Source organism: Oncorhynchus keta, chromosome 11, assembly GCF_023373465.1.
Source record: "Oncorhynchus keta strain PuntledgeMale-10-30-2019 chromosome 11, Oket_V2, whole genome shotgun sequence".
Taxonomy (NCBI): domain Eukaryota; kingdom Metazoa; phylum Chordata; class Actinopteri; order Salmoniformes; family Salmonidae; genus Oncorhynchus; species Oncorhynchus keta.
Window position 1 is genome coordinate 169,490 of NC_068431.1, and position 23,669 is coordinate 193,158.

General features: G+C 38.9%; 1 protein-coding gene across 1 annotated transcript; it reads right to left on the minus strand.

Annotated features, from left to right (window-relative positions):
* Window positions 1–103: 103 nt before the first annotated feature.
* Window positions 104–20,206, minus strand: LOC127906208 (integrin beta-like protein A). The gene is made up of 6 exons (XM_052457486.1): window positions 19,664–20,206; window positions 11,578–11,768; window positions 11,177–11,314; window positions 10,682–10,820; window positions 6,027–6,201; window positions 104–138 (listed from the first exon to the last, which is right to left on the minus strand). The coding sequence occupies exons 1-6, from the start codon at window positions 19,787–19,789 to the stop codon at window positions 104–106; spliced, it is 804 nt and encodes a 267-aa protein (XP_052313446.1). The 5' UTR covers window positions 19,790–20,206.
* Window positions 20,207–23,669: the final 3,463 nt, after the last annotated feature.

Here is a 23,669-nt window from a genome sequence, read left to right on the forward strand (position 1 = left end):
CACACAGCATCATGTTTTTCAGTATAAATCATTACCACAACTCCTTTACGAGGCTACAGGGTTGGAAACTCTGCATAAGATGTAATGACATTCACTACATCTACTACCGGAAACAAGCCATAGGCATCATCTTATTCTCTATGAAGAGAAACAACTTGTTAGAAACTAACTGATATAAAGATAAACTACCTAGATATAAACTACCTAGATATAAAGATAAACTACCTGGATATAAAAATAAACTACCTAGATATAAAGATAAACTACCTAGATATAAAGATAAACTACCTGATATAAAGATAAACTACCTGATATAAAGATAAACTACCTAGATATAAACTACCTGGATATAAAGATAAACTACCTGATATAAAGATAAACTACCTGGATATAAAGATAAACTACCTAGATATAAACTACCTAGATATAAAGATAAACAACCTGTTATAAAGATAAACTACCTGATATAAAGATAAACTACCTGATATAAAGATAAACTACCTGATATAAAGATAAACTACCTGGATATAAAGATAAACTACCTGATATAAAGATAAACTACCTGATATAAAGATAAACTACCTAGATATAAACTACCTGGATATAAAGATAAACTACCTGATATAAAGATAAACTACCTAGATATAAAGATAAACTACCTAGATATAAAGATAAACTACCTGATATAAAGATAAACTACCTAGATATAAATATAAACTACCTGGATATAAAGATAAACTACCTGTTATAAAGATAAACTACCTGGATATAAAGATAAACTACCTGATATAAAGATAAACTACCTAGATATAAAGATAAACTACCTGATATAAAGATAAACTACCTGATATAAAGATAAACTACCTAGATATAAAGATAAACTACCTAGATATAAAGATAAACTACCTAGATATAAACTACCTAGATATAAAGATAAACTACCTGGATATAAAGATAAACTACCTAGATATAAAGATAAACTACCTGGATATAAAGATAAACTACCTGATATAAAGATAAACTACCTAGATATAAAGATAAACTACCTGATATAAAGATAAACTACCTGATATAAAGATAAACTACCTAGATATAAACTACCTGGATATAAAGATAAACTACCTGATATAAAGATAAACTACCTGGATATAAAGATAAACTACCTGGATATAAAGATAAACTACCTGATATAAAGATAAACTACCTAGATATAAAGATAAACTACCTGATATAAAGATAAACTACCTGGATATAAAGATAAACTACCTAGATATAAAGATAAACTACCTGATATAAAGATAAACTACCTAGATATAAAGATAAACTACCTGATATAAAGATAAACTACCTAGATATAAAGATAAACTACCTAGATATAAAGATAAACTACCTAGATATAAATATAAACTACCTGGATATAAAGATAAACTACCTGATATAAAGATAAACTACCTAGATATAAAGATAAACTACCTGGATATAAAGATAAACTACCTGTTATAAAGATAAACTACCTGATATAAAGATAAACTACCTGATATAAAGATAAACTACCTGATATAAAGATAAACTACCTGGATATAAAGATAAACTACTTGATATAAAGATAAACTACCTGATATAAAGATAAACTACCTAGATATAAAGATAAACTACCTGGATATAAAGATAAACTACCTAGATATAAACTACCTAGATATAAAGATAAACTACCTGATATAAAGATAAACTACCTGATATAAAGATAAACTACCTGATATAAAGATAAACTACCTAGATATAAAGATAAACTACCTAGATATAAAGATAAACTACCTGATATAAAGATAAACTACCTGATATAAAGATAAACTACCTAGATATAAAGATAAACTACCTGATATAAAGATAAACTACCTGATATAAAGATAAACTACCTAGATATAAAGATAAACTACCTGGATATAAAGATAAACTACCTGATATAAAGATAAACTACCTAGATATAAAGATAAACTACCTGGATATAAAGATAAACTACCTGATATAAATATATACTACCTGGATATAAAGATAAACTACCTAGATATAAACTACCTAGATATAAAGATAAACTACCTGATATAAAGATAAACTACATGATATTAAGATAAACTACCTGATATAAAGATAAACTACCTAGATATAAAGATAAACTACCTAGATATAAAGATAAACTACCTGATATAAAGATAAACTACCTGATATAAAGATAAACTACCTGATATAAAGATAAACTACCTGATATAAAGATAAACTACCTAGATATAAAGATAAACTACCTGATATAAAGATAAACTACCTGGATATAAAGATAAACTACCTGGATATAAAGATAAACTACCTGATATAAAGATAAACTACCTAGATATAAAGATAAACTACCTGGATATAAAGATAAACTACCTGGATATAAAGATAAACTACCTGTTATTAAGATAAACTACCTGATATAAAGATAAACTACCTGATATAAAGATAAACTACCTGGATATAAAGATAAACTACCTACATATAAAGATAAACTACCTGGATATAAAGATAAACTACCTAGATATAAAGATAAACTACCTAGATATAAACTACCTAGATATAAAGATAAACTACCTGATATAAAGATAAACTACCTGATATAAAGATAAACTACCTGGATATAAATATAAACTACCTAGATATAAAGATAAACTACCTGGATATAAAGGTAAACTACCTAGATATAAAGATAAACTACCTGATATAAAGATAAACTACCTAGATATAAAGATAAACTACCTGGATATAAAGATAAACTACCTAGATATAAAGATAAACTACCTAGATATAAAGATAAACTACCTAGATATAAAGATAAACTACCTAGATATAAACTACCTAGATATAAACTACCTAGATATAAACTACCTAGATATAAACTACCTAGATATAAAGATAAACTACCTGATATAAAGATAAAATACCTGATATAAAGATAAACTACCTAGATATAAACTACCTGGATATAAAGATAAACTACCTGATATAAAGATAAACTACCTGGATATAAAGATGAACTACCTAGATATAAACTACCTAGATATAAAGATAAACTACCTGGATATAAAGATAAACTACCTGATATAAAGATAAACTACCTAGATATAAAGATAAACTACCTAGATATAAATATAAACTACCTGGATATAAAGATAAACTACCTGAATATAAAGATAAACTACCTAGATATAAAGATAAACTACCTAGATATAAAGATAAACTACCTGTGGTCCTTCTGATAGCTAAGTTATATAAACTAAACCTGGGTATAAAGATAAACCCATACTACCTAGATATGTATGCAACATGACTGTAACTACCTTTGGATAAAAGATAAACTGATATAAATGGCATATATTATTATATTATTATATTACCTGATATAAAGATAAACTACCTGATATAAAGATAAACTACCTGATATAAAGATAAACTACCTGATATAAAGATAAACTACCTAGATATAAAGATAAACTACCTGGATATAAAGATAAACTACCTGGATATAAAGATAAACTACCTGATATAAAGATAAACTACCTGATATAAAGATAAACTACCTGGATATAAATATAAACTACCTAGATATAAAGATAAACTACCTGGATATAAAGGTAAACTACCTAGATATAAAGATAAACTACCTGATATAAAGATAAACTACCTAGATATAAACTACCTGGATAAAAAGATAAACTACCTGATATAAAGATAAAATACCTGATATAAAGATAAACTACCTAGATATAAACTACCTGGATATAAAGATAAACTACCTGATATAAAGATAAACTACCTGGATATAAAGATAAACTACCTAGATATAAACTACCTGGATATAAAGATAAACTACCTGGATATAAAGATAAACTACCTGATATAAAGATAAACTACCTAGATATAAAGATAAACTACCTAGATATAAAGATAAACTACCTGGATATAAAGATAAACTACCTGGATATAAAGATAAACTACCTAGATATAAAGATAAACTACCTAGATATAAATATAAACTACCTGGATATAAAGATAAACTACCTGATATAAAGATAAACTACCTGATATAAAGATAAACTACCTGATATAAAGATAAACTACCTGGTATAAAGATAAACTACCTGATATAAAGATAAACTACCTGATATAAAGATAAACTACCTGGATATAAAGATAAACTACCTGATATAAAGATAAACTACCTGATATAAAGATAAACTACCTGGATATAAAGATAAACTACCTGGATATAAAGATAAACTACCTAGATATAAAGATAAACTACCTGGATATAAAGATAAACTACCTGGATATAAAGATAAACTACCTGGATATAAAGATAAACTACCTGATATAAAGATAAACTACCTGATATAAAGATAAACTACCTGGATATAAAGATAAACTACCTGGATATAAAGATAAACTACCTAGATATAAAGATAAACTACCTGGATATAAAGATAAACTACCTGATATAAAGATAAACTACCTGATATAAAGATAAACTACCTGATATAAAGATAAACTACCTAGATATAAACTACCTAGATATAAAGATAAACTACCTGGATATAAAGATAAACTACCTAGATATAAAGATAAACTACCTGATATAAAGATAAACTACCTAGATATAAAGATAAACTACCTGATATAAAGATAAACTACCTAGATATAAAGATAAACTACCTAGATATAAAGATAAACTACCTAGATATAAACTACCTAGATATAAACATAAAGATAAACTACCTGATATAAAGATAAAATACCTGATATAAAGATAAACTACCTAGATATAAACTACCTGGATATAAAGATAAACTACCTGATATAAAGATAAACTACCTGGATATAAAGATAAACTACCTAGATATAAACTACCTAGATATAAAGATAAACTACCTGGATATAAAGATAAACTACCTGATATAAAGATAAACTACCTAGATATAAAGATAAACTACCTAGATATAAATATAAACTACCTGGATATAAAGATAAACTACCTGGATATAAAGATAAACTACCTAGATATAAAGATAAACTACCTAGATATAAATATAAACTACCTGGATATAAAGATAAACTACCTGATATAAAGATAAACTACCTGATATAAAGATAAACTACCTGATATAAAGATAAACTACCTGGATATAAAGATAAACTACCTGGATATAAAGATAAACTACCTGATATAAAGATAAACTACCTGATATAAAGATAAACTACCTGATATAAAGATAAACTACCTGGATATAAAGATAAACTACCTGGATATAAAGATAAACTACCTAGATATAAAGATAAACTACCTAGATATAAAGATAAACTACCTGGATATAAAGATAAACTACCTAGATATAAAGATAAACTACCTGGATATAAAGATAAACTACCTAGATATAAACTACCTAGATATAAAGATAAACTACCTGGATATAAAGATAAACTACCTGATATAAAGATAAACTACCTGGATATAAAGATAAACTACCTAGATATAAAGATAAACTACCTGATATAAAGATAAACTACCTGGATATAAAGATAAACTACCTGGATATAAAGATAAACTACCTATATATAAAGATAAACTACCTAGATATAAACTACCTGATATAAAGATAAACTACCTGGATATAAAGATAAACTACCTGATATAAAGATAAACTACCTGATATAAAGATAAACTACCTGATATAAAGATAAACTACCTGGATATAAAGATAAACTACCTGGATATAAACTACCTGGATATAAAGATAAACTACCTGGATATAAAGATAAACTACCTGATATAAAGATAAACTACCTAGATATAAAGATAAACTACCTAGATATAAATATAAACTACCTAGATATAAAGATTAACTACCTAGATATAAAGATTAACTACCTAGATATAAACTACCTAGATAAAAGATAAACCTAGATATACAGATAAACTATATAGATCATATATGTACCTCTCACTGCAAACTGAACAGGTAGTTTGCAGAGTGTGTTGTTTGAGGTCCTGATAGATTGAGATCCGTCAGTATAGGAGAGAGAGATGGACTGAGTCGGGAAATCCTCCATCACTAACTGAACTGCATATGTTCCAGTGGTACGACTGTTGCCCCAAAATGATAAGGTGCAGTTCTGAGGGAGACAAGATAAAAACAAGATTAAGTGTGTTTTGGCTAAATACATGTTTGACTTTTAAATCAACTATATAAACCTATAGATTATTGAAGGACATAACTTAATAATGCCTTATGATCTTATTTCAATTGTCGTAAAAAATACATTTACAGGAAAGTCACTAGGTAATCCAAGGTTCTCCTATCAGAATGGGAGCCTGTTGCTACCTGGTTCTCCTATCAGAACGGGGCCTGCTGCTACCTGGTTCTCCTATCAGAACGGGGCCTCCTGCTACCTGGTTCTCCTATCAGAACGGGGCCTCCTGCTACCTGGTTCTCCTATCAGAACGGGGCCTCCTGCTACCTGGTTCTCCTATCAGAATGGGAGCCTCCTGCTACCTGGTTCTCCTATCAGAATGGGAGCCTGCTGCTACCTGGTTCTCCTATCAGAATGGGAGCCTCCTGCTACCTGGTTCTCCTATCAGAATGGGAGCCTCCTGCTACCTGGTTCTCCTATCAGAATGGGAGCCTGCTGCTACCTGGTTCTCCTATCAGAACGGGGCCTCCTGCTACCTGGTTCTCCTATCAGAACGGGGCCTCCTGCTACCTGGTTCTCCTATCAGAATGGAAGCCTGCTACTACCTGGTTCTCCTATCAGAATGGAAGCCTGCTGCTACCTGGTTCTCCTATCAGAGTGGGGCCTGCTGCTACCTGGTTCTCCTATCAGAATGGGGCCTGCTGCTACCTGGTTCTCCTATCAGAACGGAAGCCTGCTGCTACCTGGCTCTCCTGTCAGAGTGGGGCCTGCTGCTACCTGGTTCTCCTACCAGAATGGGAGCCTGCTGCTACCTGGTTCTCCTTTCAGAATGGGGCCCTGCTGCTACCTGGTTCTCCTATCAGAATGGGAGCCTGATGCTACCTGGTTCTCCTATCAGAACGGGGCCTCCTGCTATCTGGTTCTCCTATCAGATTGGAAGCCTGCTGCTACCTGGTTCTCCTATCAGAATGGAAGCCTGCTGCTACCTGGTTCTCCTATCAGAATGGGGCCTGCTGCTAGCTGGTTCTCCTATCAGAATGGGGCCCTGCTGTTACCTGGTTCTCCTATCAGAATGGGGCCTGCTGCTAACTGGTTCTCCTATCAGAATGGGAGCCTGCTGCTACCTGGTTCTCCTATCAGAATGGGAGCCTGCTGCTAGCTGGTTCTCCTATTAGAATGGGGCCCTGCTGCTACCTGGTTCTCTTATCAGAATGGGAGCCTGCTGCTACCTGGTTCTCCTATCAGAATGGGAGCATGCTGCTAGCTGGTTCTCCTATTAGAATGGGGCCCTGCTGCTACCTGGTTCTCCTATCAGAATGGGAGCCTGCTGCTAGCTGGTTCTCCTATTAGAATGGGGCCCTGCTGCTACCTGGTTCTCTTATCAGAATGGGAGCCTGCTGCTACCTGGTTCTCCTATCAGAATGGGAGCCTGCTGCTAGCTGGTTCTCCTATTAGAATGGGGCCTGCTGCTACCTGGTTCTCCTATCAGAATGGGGCCCTGCTGCTACCTGGTTCTCCTATCAGAACGGGGCCTCCTGCTACCTGGTTCTCCTATCAGAATGGAAGCCTGCTGCTACCTGGTTCTCCTATCAGAATGGAAGCCTGCTGCTACCTGGTTCTCCTATCAGAATGGGAGCCTGCTGCTAGCTGGTTCTCCTATTAGAATGGGGCCCTGCTGCTACCTGGTTCTCCTATCAGAATGGGAGCCTGCTGCTAGCTGGTTCTCCTATTAGAATGGGGCCCTGCTGCTACCTGGTTCTCTTATCAGAATGGGAGCCTGCTGCTACCTGGTTCTCCTATCAGAATGGGAGCCTGCTGCTACCTGGTTCTCCTATTAGAATGGGGCCCTGCTTCTACCTGGTTCTCCTACCAGAATGGGGCCTGCTGCTAGCTGCATCTAGCTAACCTGATCTGCATCTGAAATAAAGTTTTCATCAATAACCAAATATAGACCCCTAAATTAATCCATGCTTTTGTTACTTCTAGGTTAGACTACTGCAATGCTGTACTCTGAGGCTACCCGGATAAAGCACTAAATAAACTTCAGTTAGTGCTAAATACGGCTGCTCGAATCCTTTCTAGAACCAACATCTTTTATCATATTACTCCAGTGCTAGCCTCCCTACACTGGCTTCCTGTTAAGGCAAGGGCTGATTTAAAGGTTTTACTGCTAACCTACAAAGCATTACATGGGCTTGCTCCTACCTATCTCTCTGATTTGGTCCTGCCGTACATACCTACACGTACGCTACGGTCACAAGACGCAGGCCTCCTAATTGTCCCTAGAATTTCTAAGCAAACAACTGGAGGCAGGGCTTTCTCCTATTGAGCTCAATTTTTATGGAATGGTCTGCCTACCCATGTGAGAGACGCAGACTGTCTCAACCTTTAAGTCTTTACTGAAGACTCATCTCTTCAGTAGGTCCTATGATTGAGTGTAGTCCGGCCCAGGAGTGTGAAGGTGAATGGAAAGGCACTGGAGCAACGAACCGCCCTTGCTGTCTCTGCCTGGCCGGTTCCCCTCTTTCCACTGGGATTCTCTGCCTCTAACCCTACTACAGGGCCTGATTCACTGGCTTACTGGTGCTCTTTCATGCCGTCCCTAGCAGGGGTGTATCACTTGAGTGAGTTGAGTCACTGACGTGATCTTCCTGTCTGGGTTGGCGCCCCCCCTTGGGTTGTGCCGTGGCGGAGATCTTTGTGGGCTATACTCGGCCTTGTCTCAGGATGGTAAGTTGGTGGTTGAAGATATCCCTCTAGTGGTGTGGGGGCTGTACTTTGGCAAAGTGGGTGGGGTTATATCCTGCCTGTTTGGCCCTGTCCGGGGGTATCATCGGATGGGGCCAAAGTGTCTCCTGACCCCTCCTGTCTCAGCCTCCAGTATTTATGCTGCAGTAGTTTATGTGTTGGGGGGGCTAGGGTCAGTTTGTTATATCTGGAGTACTTCTCCTGTCTTATCCGGTGTCCTGTGTGAATTTAAGTATGCTCTCTCTAATTCTCTCTTTCTTTCTCTCTCTCGGAGGACCTGAGCCATGCCTCAGGACTACCTGGCATGATGACTCCTTGCTGTCCCCAGTCCACCTGGCCGTGCTGCTGCTCCAGTTTCAACTGTTCTGCCTGCGGCTATGGAATCCTGACCTGTTCACCGGACGTGCTACCTGTCCCAGACCTGCTGTTTTCAACTCTCTAGAGACAGCAGGAGTGGTAGAGATACACTTAATGATCGGCTATGAAAAGCCAACTGACATTTACTCCTGAGGTGCTGACTTGCTGCACCCTCGACAACTACTGTGATTATTATTATTGGACCATGCTGGTCATTTATGAACATTTGAACATCTTGGCCATATTATGTTATAATCTAGTAATGCAGAAAGTCCTATTTATGTTACTCTAACTTACTGTTAAATGACAGTGACCTGTTTTGGCCAGCTGGTTGCTGCTTTGGCATGTTAAATGACAGTAAACTGCTTTGGCCAGCTGGTTGTTGCTTAGGCATGTTAAATGACAGTAACCTGTTTTGGCCAGCTGGTTGCTGCCTTGGCATGTTGAGTGACAGTAACCTGCTTTGGCCAGCTGGTTGCTGCCTTGGCATGTTGAATGACAGTAACCTGCTTTGGCCAGCTGGTTGCTGCCTTGGCATGTTGAGTGACAGTAACCTATTTTGGCCAGCTGGTTGCTGCCTTGGCATGTTGAATGACAGTAACCTGTTTTGGCCAGCTGGTTGCTGTCCTGCTCTGTTACAATGACAGTAACCTGTTTTGGCCAGCTGGTTGCTGCCCTGCTCTGTTACAATGACAGTAACCTGCTTTGGCCAGCTGGTTGCTGCCCTGCTCTGTTACAATGACAGTAACCTGCTTTGGCCAGCTGGTTGTTGCCCTGCTCTGTTACAATGACAGTAACCTGTTTTGGCCAGCTGGTTGCTGCCTTGGCATGTTGAATGACAGTAACCTGCTTTGGCCAGCTGGTTGTTGTCCTGCTCTGTTACAATGACAGTAACCTGCTTTGGCCAGCTGGTTGTTGCCTTGGCATGTTAAATGACAGTAACCTGCTTTGGCCAGCTGGTTGCTGCCCTGCTCTGTTACAATGACAGTAACCTGTTTTGGCCAGCTGGTTGTTGCCTTGGCATGTTAAATGACAGTAACCTGCTTTGGCCAGCTGGTTGCTGCCCTGCTCTGTTACAATGACAGTAACCTGCTTTGGCCAGCTGGTTGTTGCCTTGGCATGTTGAATGACAGTAACCTGTTTTGGCCAGCTGGTTGCTGCCCTGCTCTGTTACAATGACAGTAACCGGCTTTGGCCAGCTGGTTGCTGCCTTGGCATGTTGAATGACAGTAACCTGTTTTGGCCAGCTGGTTGCTGCCTTGGCATGTTGAATGACAGTAACCGGCTTTGGCCAGCTGGTTGCTGCCTTCATCATCATAGTCCATTGTTGTCTGTATTGTTCTATTTGGATACTAACCTCTCGTAGAGTGAATTCATTAGGAAGGTCACTTGATGTGTAACACTCATCCGTTGGTACTGCATATCTGCACCTGACCTCATCCCCGTCTGGATCAAACGACAACAGGTTGAAATCTCTTGGACAATTAGCAGGGACACTGAGAGAGAGAGAACCGAGAGAGGTTGAGAGAGAGAGAGAGAGAATGACTGAGAGAGAGAGAGAGAGAGAGAGAGAGAGAGAGAGAGAGAGAGAGAGAGAGAGAGAGAGAGAGAGAGAGAGAGAGAGAGAGAGAGAGAGAGAGAGAGAGAGAGAGAGAGAGAGAGAGAGAGAGAGAGAGAGAGAGAGAGAGAGAGAGAGAGAGAGAGAGAGAGAGAGAGAGAGAGAGAGAGAGAGAGAGAGAGAGAGAGAGAGAGAGATTAAATGAATTGAATTGATTGAATACACCACACAGATTGATAAAATCACTTGTTCGTCAAAGTAAATAATTTAACACCGATAAGTGGTAGTATTTACCGCATCAGAGGCACGACAGTGGTCTGTGGAGATCGGTTGACTGTCTTCGTGTCAGACCTGACCCCAAGATCCACAAGAGTCAACAGCCTCCAAAGAACAACAGAATTATCATTATCTATCCAGTTTCCACCATTCAATCTGTAATGATAAAGAGACAAAGGTGAAAGGTGAGTTCCAAAAACACATCCTAAACACTGTTGTTATGATGTTCATCACGTACAATACTGTGTGTTTTAACTAATGTGTGTTTTGTCCTTTCTGATGGGACATGTTGGACATATTGTCTGTAACTACTTTGGTTACCAGGATAAAATAACGTAGCTGTTCCCTGTTACTACAAATCAGGTCCATAAACACAGTGGTAACGGATGGAAGATCTGAATGGAAAAGAAAACACTCACAGCAGATCAAAGGTCTTTGTGTTATTGGAGACGTGTCGAGTCATGACTCCCTCTGTCTGACACCAGTCCTCAGATATCGCCTGGTCCACGGTGTTAACCACTAAACTGATCTCATTCCCACAGTCCCGACACAACCAGGTATCAGTTTGGCAGACGGTAGAGTGGAAGGTTGTCTTGTAACGGAGGTCCACCTGCAACGACACACTTCATTAAACAACCACTTCAGACACATTGCAAGACGGCCGTCTTTAACAAGTGTGCAACCTAGATAAATGTTCTCTTTGGTAAGGAGGGTAAGAGAACAAGCAGGAGCCAGGCATTCTTCATATAGCTAAACGCCTTTATCATTATCAATAGTACAGAACATTCTAAACTCTGATTCATTTCAGCCTTTGTCAGGGATTACAATGATTACAACAAGCCTTCTGTAGAGAACAGACCATGTTCCATCAAAGCCTGAAGAGGGAGTGGTTAGGCACCACAATCATTGGTGGACAATGCTTAGGTATCAACAACAGACATAATCAACTCAAAACAACGCTTAGGTATCAACAACAGACATAATCAACTCAAAACAACACTTAGGTATCAACAACAGACAGAATCAACTCATAACAACACTTAGTTATCAACAATAGATAGATAATATCAACTCAAAACAACACTTAGTTATCAACAATAGATAGATAATATCAACTCAAAACAACACTTAGTTATCAACAACAGACATAATCAACTCAAAACAACACTTAGTTATCAACAACAGACATAATCAACTCAAAACAACACTTAGGTATCAACAACAGACAGAATCAACTCAAAACAACACTTAGTTATCAACAACAGACAGAATCAACTCAAAACAACACTTAGTTATCAACAACAGACAGAATCAACTCAAAACAACACTTAGTTATCAACAACAGACATAATCAACTCAAAACAACACTTAGTTATCAACAACAGACATAATCAACTCAAAACAACACTTAGGTATCAACAACAGACAGAATCAACTCAAAACAACACTTAGGTATCAACAACAGACATAATCAACTCAAAACAACGCTTAGGTATCAACAACAGACATAATCAACTCAAAACAACGCTTAGGTATCAACAACAGACAGAATCAACTCAAAACAACACTTAGGTATCAACAACAGACATAATCAACTCAAAACAACGCTTAGGTATCAACAACAGACATAATCAACTCAAAACAACGCTTAGGTATCAACAACAGACATAATCAACTCAAAACAACGCTTAGTTATCAACAACAGACATAATCAACTCAAAACAACACTTAGTTATCAACAACAGACATAATCAACTCAAAACAACACTTAGTTATCAACAACAGACATAATCAACTCAAAACAACGCTTAGTTATTAACAACAGACATAATCAACTCAAAACAACACTTAGTTATCAACAACAGACATAATCAATTCAAAACAACACTTAGGTATTAACAACAGACATAATCAACTCAAAACAACACTTAGTTATCAACAACAGACATAATCAACTCAAAACAACACTTAGTTATTAACAACAGACATAATCAACTCAAAACAACACTTAGTTATTAACAACAGATAGATCATATCAATTCCAAATGTTGAAATACATGTATAATGCCTAGAGAAATTCTACACACCCTCCTTGCACAATTTGATGGCTTAAAATTCAATCTAAATATGGATGAAATTAGATTGTTTTCCTATTCATCTACACACTTTGCATTTATAAAATGAAAGATAAATTGTAAAAGCATTTCCAGATGAATAAAAAAAATCACACCATAAAAACTAGATGACTTGGGGGGGTAATCTAATGGTAATCCCTTGTATAAGTCATTTAGAAACAGCACGTTTTGAAGAATGGGTAGACTCTCACTAGGCACTGTAGTATCATAATGCATATTAAAGCCTGAAATACTGAGAAGACTTGAATAGTAGTGGGTATCAGTAGTGAATAGTAGTGGTTACCAGCAGTGAGTGGGTATAAGTAGTGAATAGTAGTGGATATAAGTAGTGAATAGTAGTGGGTATAAGTAGTGATTAGTAGTGGGTATAAGTAGTGAATAGTAGTGGGTATAAGTAGTGAATAGTAGTGGGTATAAGTAGTAGATAGTAGCGGGTATATGTAGTGAATAGTAGTGGGTATATGTAGTGAATAGTAGTGGGTATAAGTAGTGAATAGTAGTGGGTATAAGTAGTGAATAGTAGTGGGTATATGTAGTGAATAGTAGTGGGTATAAGTAGTGAATAGTAGTGGGTATATGTAGTGAATAGTAGTGGGTATAAGTAGTGAATAGTAGTGGGTATAAGTGGTGAATATGAGTTGGTATAAGTAGTGAATAGTAGTGGTTACCAGCAGTGAGTGGGTATAAGTAGTGAATTGTAGTGGGTATAAGTAGTAGATAGTAGTGGGTATAAGTAGTGAATAGTAGTGGGTATAAGTAGTGAATAGTAGTGGGTATAAGTAGTGAATAGTAGTGGGTATAAGTAGTGAATAGTAGTGGGTATAAGTAGTGAATAGGAGTGGGTATAAGTAGTGAATAGTAGTGGGTATAAGTAGTGAATAGTAGTGGGTATAAGTAGTGAATAGTAGTGGGTATAAGTAGTGAATAGTAGTGGGTATAAGTAGTGAATAGTAGTGGGTATAAGTAGTGAATAGTAGTGGGTATAAGTAGTGAATAGTAGTGGGTATAAGTAGTGAATAGTAGTGGGTATAAGTAGTGAATAGTAGTGGGTATAAGTAGTGAATAGTAGTGGGTATAAGTAGTGAATAGTAGTGGGTATAAGTAGTGAATAGTAGTGGGTATAAGTAGTGAATAGTAGTGGGTATAAGTGGTGAATATGAGTTGGTATAAGTAGTGAATAGTAGTGGTATATGTAGTGAATAGTAGTGGGTATATGTAGTGAATAGTAGTGGGTATAAGTAGTGAATAGTAGTGGGTATAAGTAGTGAATAGTAGTGGGTATATGTAGTGAATAGTAGTGGGTATAAGTAGTGAATAGTAGTGGGTATATGTAGTGAATAGTAGTGGGTATAAGTAGTGAATAGTAGTGGGTATAAGTGGTGAATATGAGTTGGTATAAGTAGTGAATAGTAGTGGTTACCAGCAGTGAGTGGGTATAAGTAGTGAATTGTAGTGGGTATAAGTAGTAGAATAGTAGTGGGTATATGTAGTGAATAGTAGTGGGTATATGTAGTGAATAGTAGTGGGTATAAGTAGTGAATAGTAGTGGGTATAAGTAGTGAATAGTAGTGGGTATAAGTAGTGAATAGGAGTGGGTATAAGTAGTGAATAGTAGTGGGTAAAAGTAGTGAATAGGAGTGGGTATCAGCAGTGAATAGTAGTGGGTATAAGTAGTGAATAGTAGTGGGTATAAGTAGTGAATAGTAGTGGGTAAAAGTAGTGAATAGTAGTGGGCATAAGTAGTGAATAAGAGTGGGTATAAGTAGTGAATATGAGTTGGTAGAAAAATGAAAAGTAGTGGGCATAAGTAGTGAATAGGAGTGGGTATAAGTAGTGAATAGGAGTGGGTATAAGTAGTGAATATGAGTTGATATAAGTAGTGAATGGGAGTGGAAATATGTAGTGAATAGTACTGGGTATATGTAGTGAATGGGAGTGGAAATATGTAGTGAATAGTACTGGGTATATGTAGTGAATATGAGTGGAAATATGTAGTGAATAGTACTGGGTATATGTAGTGAATGGGAGTGGAAATATGTAGTGAATAGTACTGGGTATAAGTAGTGAATGGGAGTGGAAATATGTAGTGAATAGTACTGGGTATATGTAATAATATAATAATAATAATATATGCCATTTAGCTGACGCTTTTATCCAAAGCGTATAAGTCATGTGATACATTCTACGTATGGGTGGTCCCGTTGAACCCACTACCCTGCACAAGCGCCATGCTCTACCAACTGAGCCACAGAAGGACCATGTAGTGAATGGGAGTGGAAATGTGTAGTGAATAGGAGTGGGAATATGTAGTGAATAGTACTGGGTATATGTAGTGAATAGTAGTGGGTATAAGTAGTGAATAGGAGTGGGTATAAGTAGTGAATAGGAGTGGGTATAAGAAGTTAGAAAAGTAGAGCCATACATGACAAACACCACTGGAGGGCAGCAAACACCACAGACCAAAAGGGAAACATGCATTCCATTCTCTCATCTAGAGTCCATTTTACAAGCCTGTTGAGCTGAGAATAGGTTTCCAAAACCCCCGGTAATTTACAAATTGATCGGTTATATGAAGGATCATGTTTTACAGCTTTGTTTTAAAGATTTGTGATGTACATTCTTGTATTATTTGATATTTTTCCGTGTTTGGAAACTCCATGAATGTTTATGGTAAATGCTGGTAGTTTACTGGTAAATGCTGGTAGTTTACTGGTAAATGCTGGTAGTTTACTGGTAAATGCTGGTAGTTTACTGGTAAATGCTGGTAGTTTACTGGTAAATGCTGGTAGTTTACTGGTAAATGCTGGTAGTTTACTGGTAAATGCTGGTAGTTTACTGGTAAATGCTGGTAGTTTACTGGTAAATGCTGGTAGTTTACTGGTACATTAAGAAAGTTACCAGTAATACTCAAACCCTATGAAGAACGTATTTTTTCAAGATAACATCAGGAACAAATGAGCATTTCTCTCATTTGAAGAAAAAACTTAAAGCTGCATTATGTAGAAATATAGATCTGTATTTTTATGTCTTTTACTTTTTGTTTTGAACACTTTTCTAAATATATATATATATATTATTATATATTATTAATGTTTAATGTATTAATTATATTATTATATATATTACACCTTTATTTAACCAGGTACCCCAGTTGAGAACAAGTTCTCATTTACAACTGCGACCTGGCCAAGATAAAGCAAAGCAGTGAGACAAAAACAACAACACAGAGTTACACATGTAGTAAACAAACGTACCGTCAAATAACACAATAGAACAAACTATATACAGTGTGTAAAAATGAGGTAAGGAGGTAAGGCAATAAATAGGCCATAGTGGTGAAATAATTACAATTTAGCAAATTAACACTGGAGTGATAGATGAGCAGATGATGATGTGCAATAGAGATACTGGGGTGCAAAAGAGCAAGAAAAACAAACAATATGGGGATGAGGTAGTTGGATGGGCTATTTACAGATGGGCTATGTACAGATGGACTATGTACAGATGGACTATGTACAGGTACAATGATCGGTAAGCTGCTCTGACAGCTGATGGTAGTTGGTTGGATGGGCTATTTACAGATGGGCTATGTACAGATGGACTATGTACAGGTACAATGATCGGTAAGCTGCTCTGACAACTGATGGTAGTTGGTTGGATGGGCTATTTACAGATGGGCTATCAGATACACAGCAATCAGTAAGCTGCTCAGATATGTTTAGAGTTAGTGAGGGGGATATAAGTCTCCAGTTTCAGTGATTTTTGCAATTCGTTCCAGTCATTGGCTGCAGAGAACTGGAAGGAAAATCAGCTGGTCTTGATAATCTGGACTCTCTATTTCTGAAACTATCCGCCGCCATTGTCGCAACCCCAGCCTGTTCAACCTCTCTTTCATATCGTCTGAGATCCCCAAGGATTGGAAAGCTGCCGCAGTCATCCCCCTCTTCAAAGGGGGAGACACCCTGGACCCAAACTGTTACAGACCTATATCCATCCTGCCCTGCCTATCTAAGGTCTTCGAAAGCCAAGTCAACAAACAGGTCACTGACCATCTCAAATCCCACCGTACCTTCTCCGCTGTGCAATCTGGTTTCTGAGCCGGTCACGGGTGCACCTCAGCCACGCTAAAGGTACTAAACGATATCATAACCGCCATCGATAAAAGACAGTACTGTGCAGCCGTCTTCATCGACCTTGCCAAGGCTTTCGACAAGGCTTTCGACTCTGTCAATCACCATATTCTTATCGGCAGACTCAGTAGCCTCGGTTTTTCTAATGACTGCCTTGCCTGGTTCACTAACTATTTTACATTCAGAGTTCAGTGTGTCAAATCGGAGGGCATGCTGTCCGGTCCTCTGGCAGTCTCTATGGGGGTGCCACAGGGTTCAATTCTCGGGCCGACTCTTTTCTCTGTATATATCAATGATGTTGCTCTTGCTGCGGGCGATTCCCTGATCCACCTCTACGCAGACGACACCATTCTGTATACTTCCGGCCCGTCCTTGGACACTGTGCTATCTAACCTCCAAACGAGCTTCAATGCCATACAACACTCCTTCCGTGGCCTCCAACTGCTCTTAAACACTAGTAAAACCAAATGCATGCTTTTCAATCGTTCGCTGCCTGCACCCGCACGCCCGACTAGCATCACCACCCTGGATGGTTCCGACCTAGAATATGTGGACATGTATAAGTACCTAGGTGTCTGGCTAGACTGTAAACTCTCCTTCCAGACTCATATCAAACATCTCCAATCTAAAATCAAATCTAGGGTCGGCTTTCTATTCCGCAACAAAGCCTCCTTCACTCACGCCGCCAAACTTACCCTAGTAAAACTGACTATCCTACCGATCCTCAACTTCGGCGATGTCATCTACAAAATAGCTTCCAATACTCTACTCAGCAAACTGGATGCAGTTTATCACAGTGCCATCCGTTTTGTTACCAAAGCACCTTATACTACCCACCACTGCGACCTGTATGCTCTAGTCGGCTGGCCCTCGCTACATATTCGTCGCCAGACCCACTGGCTCCAGGTCATCTACAAGTCCATGCTAGGTAAAGCTCCGCCTTATCTCAGTTCACTGGTCACGATGGCAACACCCACCCATAGCATGCGTTCCAGCAGGTGTATCTCACTGATCATCCCTAAAGCCAACACCTCATTTGGCCGCCTTTCGTTACAGTTCTCTGCTGCCTGTGACTGGAACGAATTGCAAAAATCGCTGAAGTTGGAGACTTTTATCTCCCTCACCAACTTCAAACATCTGCTATCTGAGCAGCTAACCGATCGCTGCAGCTGTACATAGTCTATTGGTAAATAGCCCACCCAATTTACCTACCTCATCCCCATACTGTTTATATTTATTTACTTTTCTGCTCTTTTGCACACCAATATCTCTACCTGTACATGACCATCTGGTCATTTATCACTCGTGTTAATCTGCAAAATTGTAATTATTCGCCTACCTCCTCATGCCTTTTGCACACAATGTATATAGACAGTAGATAGTTTCTATTGTGTTATTGACTTGTTAATTGTTTACTCCATGTGTAACTCTGTGTTGTCTGTCCACACTGCTATGCTTTATCTTGGCCAGATCGCAGTTGTAAATGAGAACTTGTTCTCAACTAGCCTACCTGGTTAAATAAAGGTGAAATAAAATAAATAAATAAAAATAAAAAAACGTTCTTGTACATTTACAAAGTTACCAGTAAAACTACGGCCCCATGAAGAACGTATTTTTCAAGATGACAGCAAGAACAAATGAGCATTTCTCTCATTTGAAGAAAACACTTAAAACTGCATTAGGTAGAAACGTGAGTTATAGTTATAGATCTGTCTTTTTGTGTCTTGTACTGTCTGTTTTGTTTTTCCTGGTAAATTCTGGTAGTTTAGTGATACATTCTGGTAGCTTACTGATACATTCCGGTAGTTTCGTGGTACATTCGGGTAGTTTAGCGGTACATTCTGGTAGTTTAGCGGTACATTCTGGTAGTTTACTGGTACATTCTGGTAGTTTACTGGTACATTCTGGTAGTTTACTGGTACATTCTGGTATTTACTGGTACATTTAGAAAACACTTAAGAACACTTAAAGCTGCAATACGTAGAAATGTGAGTTATAGATCTGTATTTTTGTGTCTTTTACTGTCTGTTTTGTACACCAGCTTCAAACAGCTGAAAATACTATATTGTTGGTTATTGAAAAGGTATTTCACAGCAGTATAAATCTAAACTATACATGCTTGTTTTGTCACAAACTGGAATTAGGCAAACTATTAGAATTGTAGCAACCAGGAAATGGCAGGATATTTAATAGGAAGCATCATCATTGTCATTGGTCTTATTGGTCTTCATTGGTCTCACCCTGTAGGTTCCGTCTGGGTTGGTCCCTCTGGGGTTGAAGGTCATGGTTCCTCCTAAAAAGTGGGAGGCCCAGGAGCAGGAGACCATCAGCAGTAGCAGAAGTAGTGAGGACTGGGAGGGAGACATGCTGTCTGTCTGTCTATCTGTCTGTCTCGCTCTGTCGATCTGTCCGTTTGTCTGTCTGTCTGTCTGTCTCTCTCTGTCTGTCTGTCTGTCTCTCTGTCTCTCTCTCTCTGTCGATCTGTCTGTTTGTCTCTCTGTCTGTCTGTCTCTCTCTGTCTGTCTGTCTGTCTGTCTCTCTGTCTCTCTCTCTGTCGATCTGTCCGTTTGTCTCTCTGTCTGTCTGTCTCTCTCTGTCTGTCTGTCTGTCTCTCTGTCTCTCTCTCTCTGTCGATCTGTCTGTTTGTCTCTCTGTCTGTCTGTCTCTCTCTGTTTGTCTGTCTGTCTCTCTCTGTCGATCTGTCTGTCTGTCTATCTGTCTGTCTGTCTCTCTCTGTCTGTCCATCTGAGTCTCTCTGAGATCAGACTCTGCTTTAATAGATACATTTAGAGGCACATGCGCACATTAATCTGCAAGCGCACTGAACTGCCCACACACACACACACACACACACACACACACACACACACACACACACACACACACACACACACACACACACACACACACACACACACACACACACACACACACATAAACGCACTCACATTTTTACAGAAGCATCTCCCACTGTGCATTATGAGTCACACTCAGAAGTACACTAACCTGTTTTAATCACCCAACTGCCTATGGAATCCTGGTGTGATAAAGACTCAATGAAATGATGTGGAACCAACGTCTGGAGGTGACAGGGTTCCCCAGGGGGAGGTGACAGGGTTCACCAGGGGGAGGTGACAGGGTTCCCCAGGGGGAGGTGACAGGGTTCCCCAGGGGGAGGTGACAGGGTTCCCCAGGGGGAGGTGACAGGGTTCACCAGGGGGAGGTGACAGGGTTCCCCAGGGGGAGGTGACAGGGTTCCCCAGGGGGAGGTGACAGGGTTCACCAGGGGGAGGTGACAGGGTTCACCAGGGGGAGGTGACAGGGTTCCCCAGGGGGAGGTGACAGGGTTCCCCAGGGGGAGGTGACAGGGTTCCCCAGGGGGAGGTGACAGGGTTCCCCAGGGGGAGGTGACAGGGTTCCCCAGGGGGAGGTGACAGGGTACCCCAGGGGGAGGTGACAGGGTTCCCCAGAGGGAGGTGACAGGGTTCCCCAGGGGGAGGTGACAGGGTTCCCCAGGGGGAGGTGACAGGGTTCCCCAGGGGGAGGTGACAGGGTTCCCCAGGGGGAGGTGACAGGGTTCCCCAGGGGGAGGTGACAGGGTTCCCCAGGGGGAGGTGACAGGGTTCCCCAGGGGGAGGTGACAGGGTTCCCCAGGGGGAGGTGACAGGGTTCCCCAGGGGGAGGTGACAGGGTTCCCCAGGGGGAGGTGACAGGGTTCCCCAGGGGGAGGTGACAGGGTCCTGGGACACAGTCAGGAATTCAATGAAAAACACACTTTCTTTTGTTTGCAAACTTTGCATTACATTACAAATACAACATACAACATAGATAATTACAATAATAAACTACTTTAAAAATATTTTATTATGGTTACATGTACAGGGAAGAATGTCAAAAGTCAACATCTGACCAATAGCAGAGAGTAACAGAGAGTACCAGACAATAACAGACTGTAACCAGACAGTAACAGACAGTAACAGACAGTAGCAGACAGTAGCAGACAGTAACAGAGAGTAACAGTCGGTAACAGACAGTAACAGACAGTAACAGACAGTAACAGACAGTAACAGACAGTATCAGACAGTACCAGACAGTAACCAACACTAACAGACAGTAACAGACAATAACAGACAGTAACCAACACTAACAGCCAGTAACAGACAGTAACCAACACTAACAGACAGTAACAGACACTAACAGACAGTAACAGACAGTAACAGACAGTAACCAACACTAACAGACAGTAACAGACAGTAACATCAGTAACAGACAGTAACAGACAGTAACAGACAGTAACATACAGTAACAGACAGTAACCAACACTAACAGACAGTAACAGACACTAACAGACAGTAACAGACAGTAACAGACAGTAACCAACAGTAACAGACAGTAACAGACAGTAACAGACAGTAACCAACACTAACAGACAGTAACAGACAGTAACAGACAGTAACATCAGTAACAGACAGTAACATCAGTAACAGACAGTATCAGACAGTACCAGACAGTAACCAACACTAACAGACAGTAACAGACAGTAACCAACACTAACAGACAGTAACAGACAGTAACAGACAGTAACCAACACTAACAGACAGTAACAGACAGTAACCAACACTAACAGACAGTAACAGACAGTAACCAACACTAACAGACAGTAACAGACAGTAACAGACAGTAACAGACAGTAACAGACAGTAACCAACACTAACAGACAGTAACAGACAGTAACCAACACTAACAGACAGTAACAGACAGTAACAGACAGTAACATCAGTAACAGACAGTAACCAACACTAACAGACAGTAACAGACAGTAACAGACAGTAACAGACAGTAACAGACAGTAACAGACAGTAACAGACAGTAACAGACAGTAACAAACAGTAACAGACAGTAACAGACAGTAACAGACAGTAACATCAGTAACAGACAGTAACAGACAGTAACATCAGTAACAGACAGTATCAGACAGTACCAGACAGTAACAGACAGTAACAGACAGTAACAGACAGTAACCAACACTAACAGACAGTAACAGACAGTAACAGACAGTAACCAACACTAACAGACAGTAACAGACAGTAACCAACACTAACAGACAGTAACAGACAGTAACCAACACTAACAGACAGTAACAGACAGTAACCAACACTAACAGACAGTAACAGACAGTAACCAACACTAACAGACAGTAACCAACACTAACAGACAGTAACAGACAGTAACCAACACTAACAGACAGTAACAGACAGTAACAGACAGTAACAGACAGTAACATCAGTAACAGACAGTAACAGACAGTAACAGACAGTAACAGACAGTAACAGACAGTAACAGACAGTAACAGTCAGAGCAATCAGTTGAAGTACTCTATACCAAGTACTCTATACCAAGTACTCTGAATACCAAGTACTCTGAATACCAAGTACTCTGAATACCAAGTACTCTATACCAAGTACTCTATACCAAGTACTCTGAATACCAAGTACTCTGAATACCAAGTACTCTATACCAAGTACTCTGAATACTGAATATATTTTTGTTATCAAATCAAACATTAATTGTGCAGTGGTGTTTTGTTGCACCAGTTGACCACCTAGCGTCTTTAGTTGACTAATTGTACTGTCAGTATGTGGCAGAGCTCAGCAGTACATCCCATCTATAGTGGCGGCTGCAGCATTGGTCTGGCCAACTGTACCCTCAACATGGCTCTCTGGGTAAGACGAGTCTTTCTGCTGTACTCTAGACATCCTGTGCTGACTGTTTACTGCAACCACGGAACTTAAATCAAGAATGTTAAGATCTCTCTAATAGACTCTTATCCTCTTCTCTATTTGACGAAACGCATTCCTGATAATCGGTGACATTTCCCCTTAGGCGCCATTTGTTTCAGTATGCTTTTTAGACCGGTTTCTGACTCTCCCAGCTAATTGTGGCTTCTGTTGTCCAGGCCTGAGGCATTGTGCATCTTCACAGGTCACACCCTGCCTCGGGGACCTCCACAAGATGTACCTCATCAAGTACAAGAGCTCAAGGTGAGTTGGGAATTTGTACTTTTTAATTTTTTTTTTACAATCATTCCTCAAATATTGCCATAGTGTCTAACCATAATGCTGTCGTGGCTGGAAAATGTAAACTTATTAGATGCACTTGTTTTCAATTGCAAAACATTTTGATGCAGTGGGCATTAATGACTACTACCTTTGGGTGTAATCATTAGTCCACAAGTTTATATTTGAC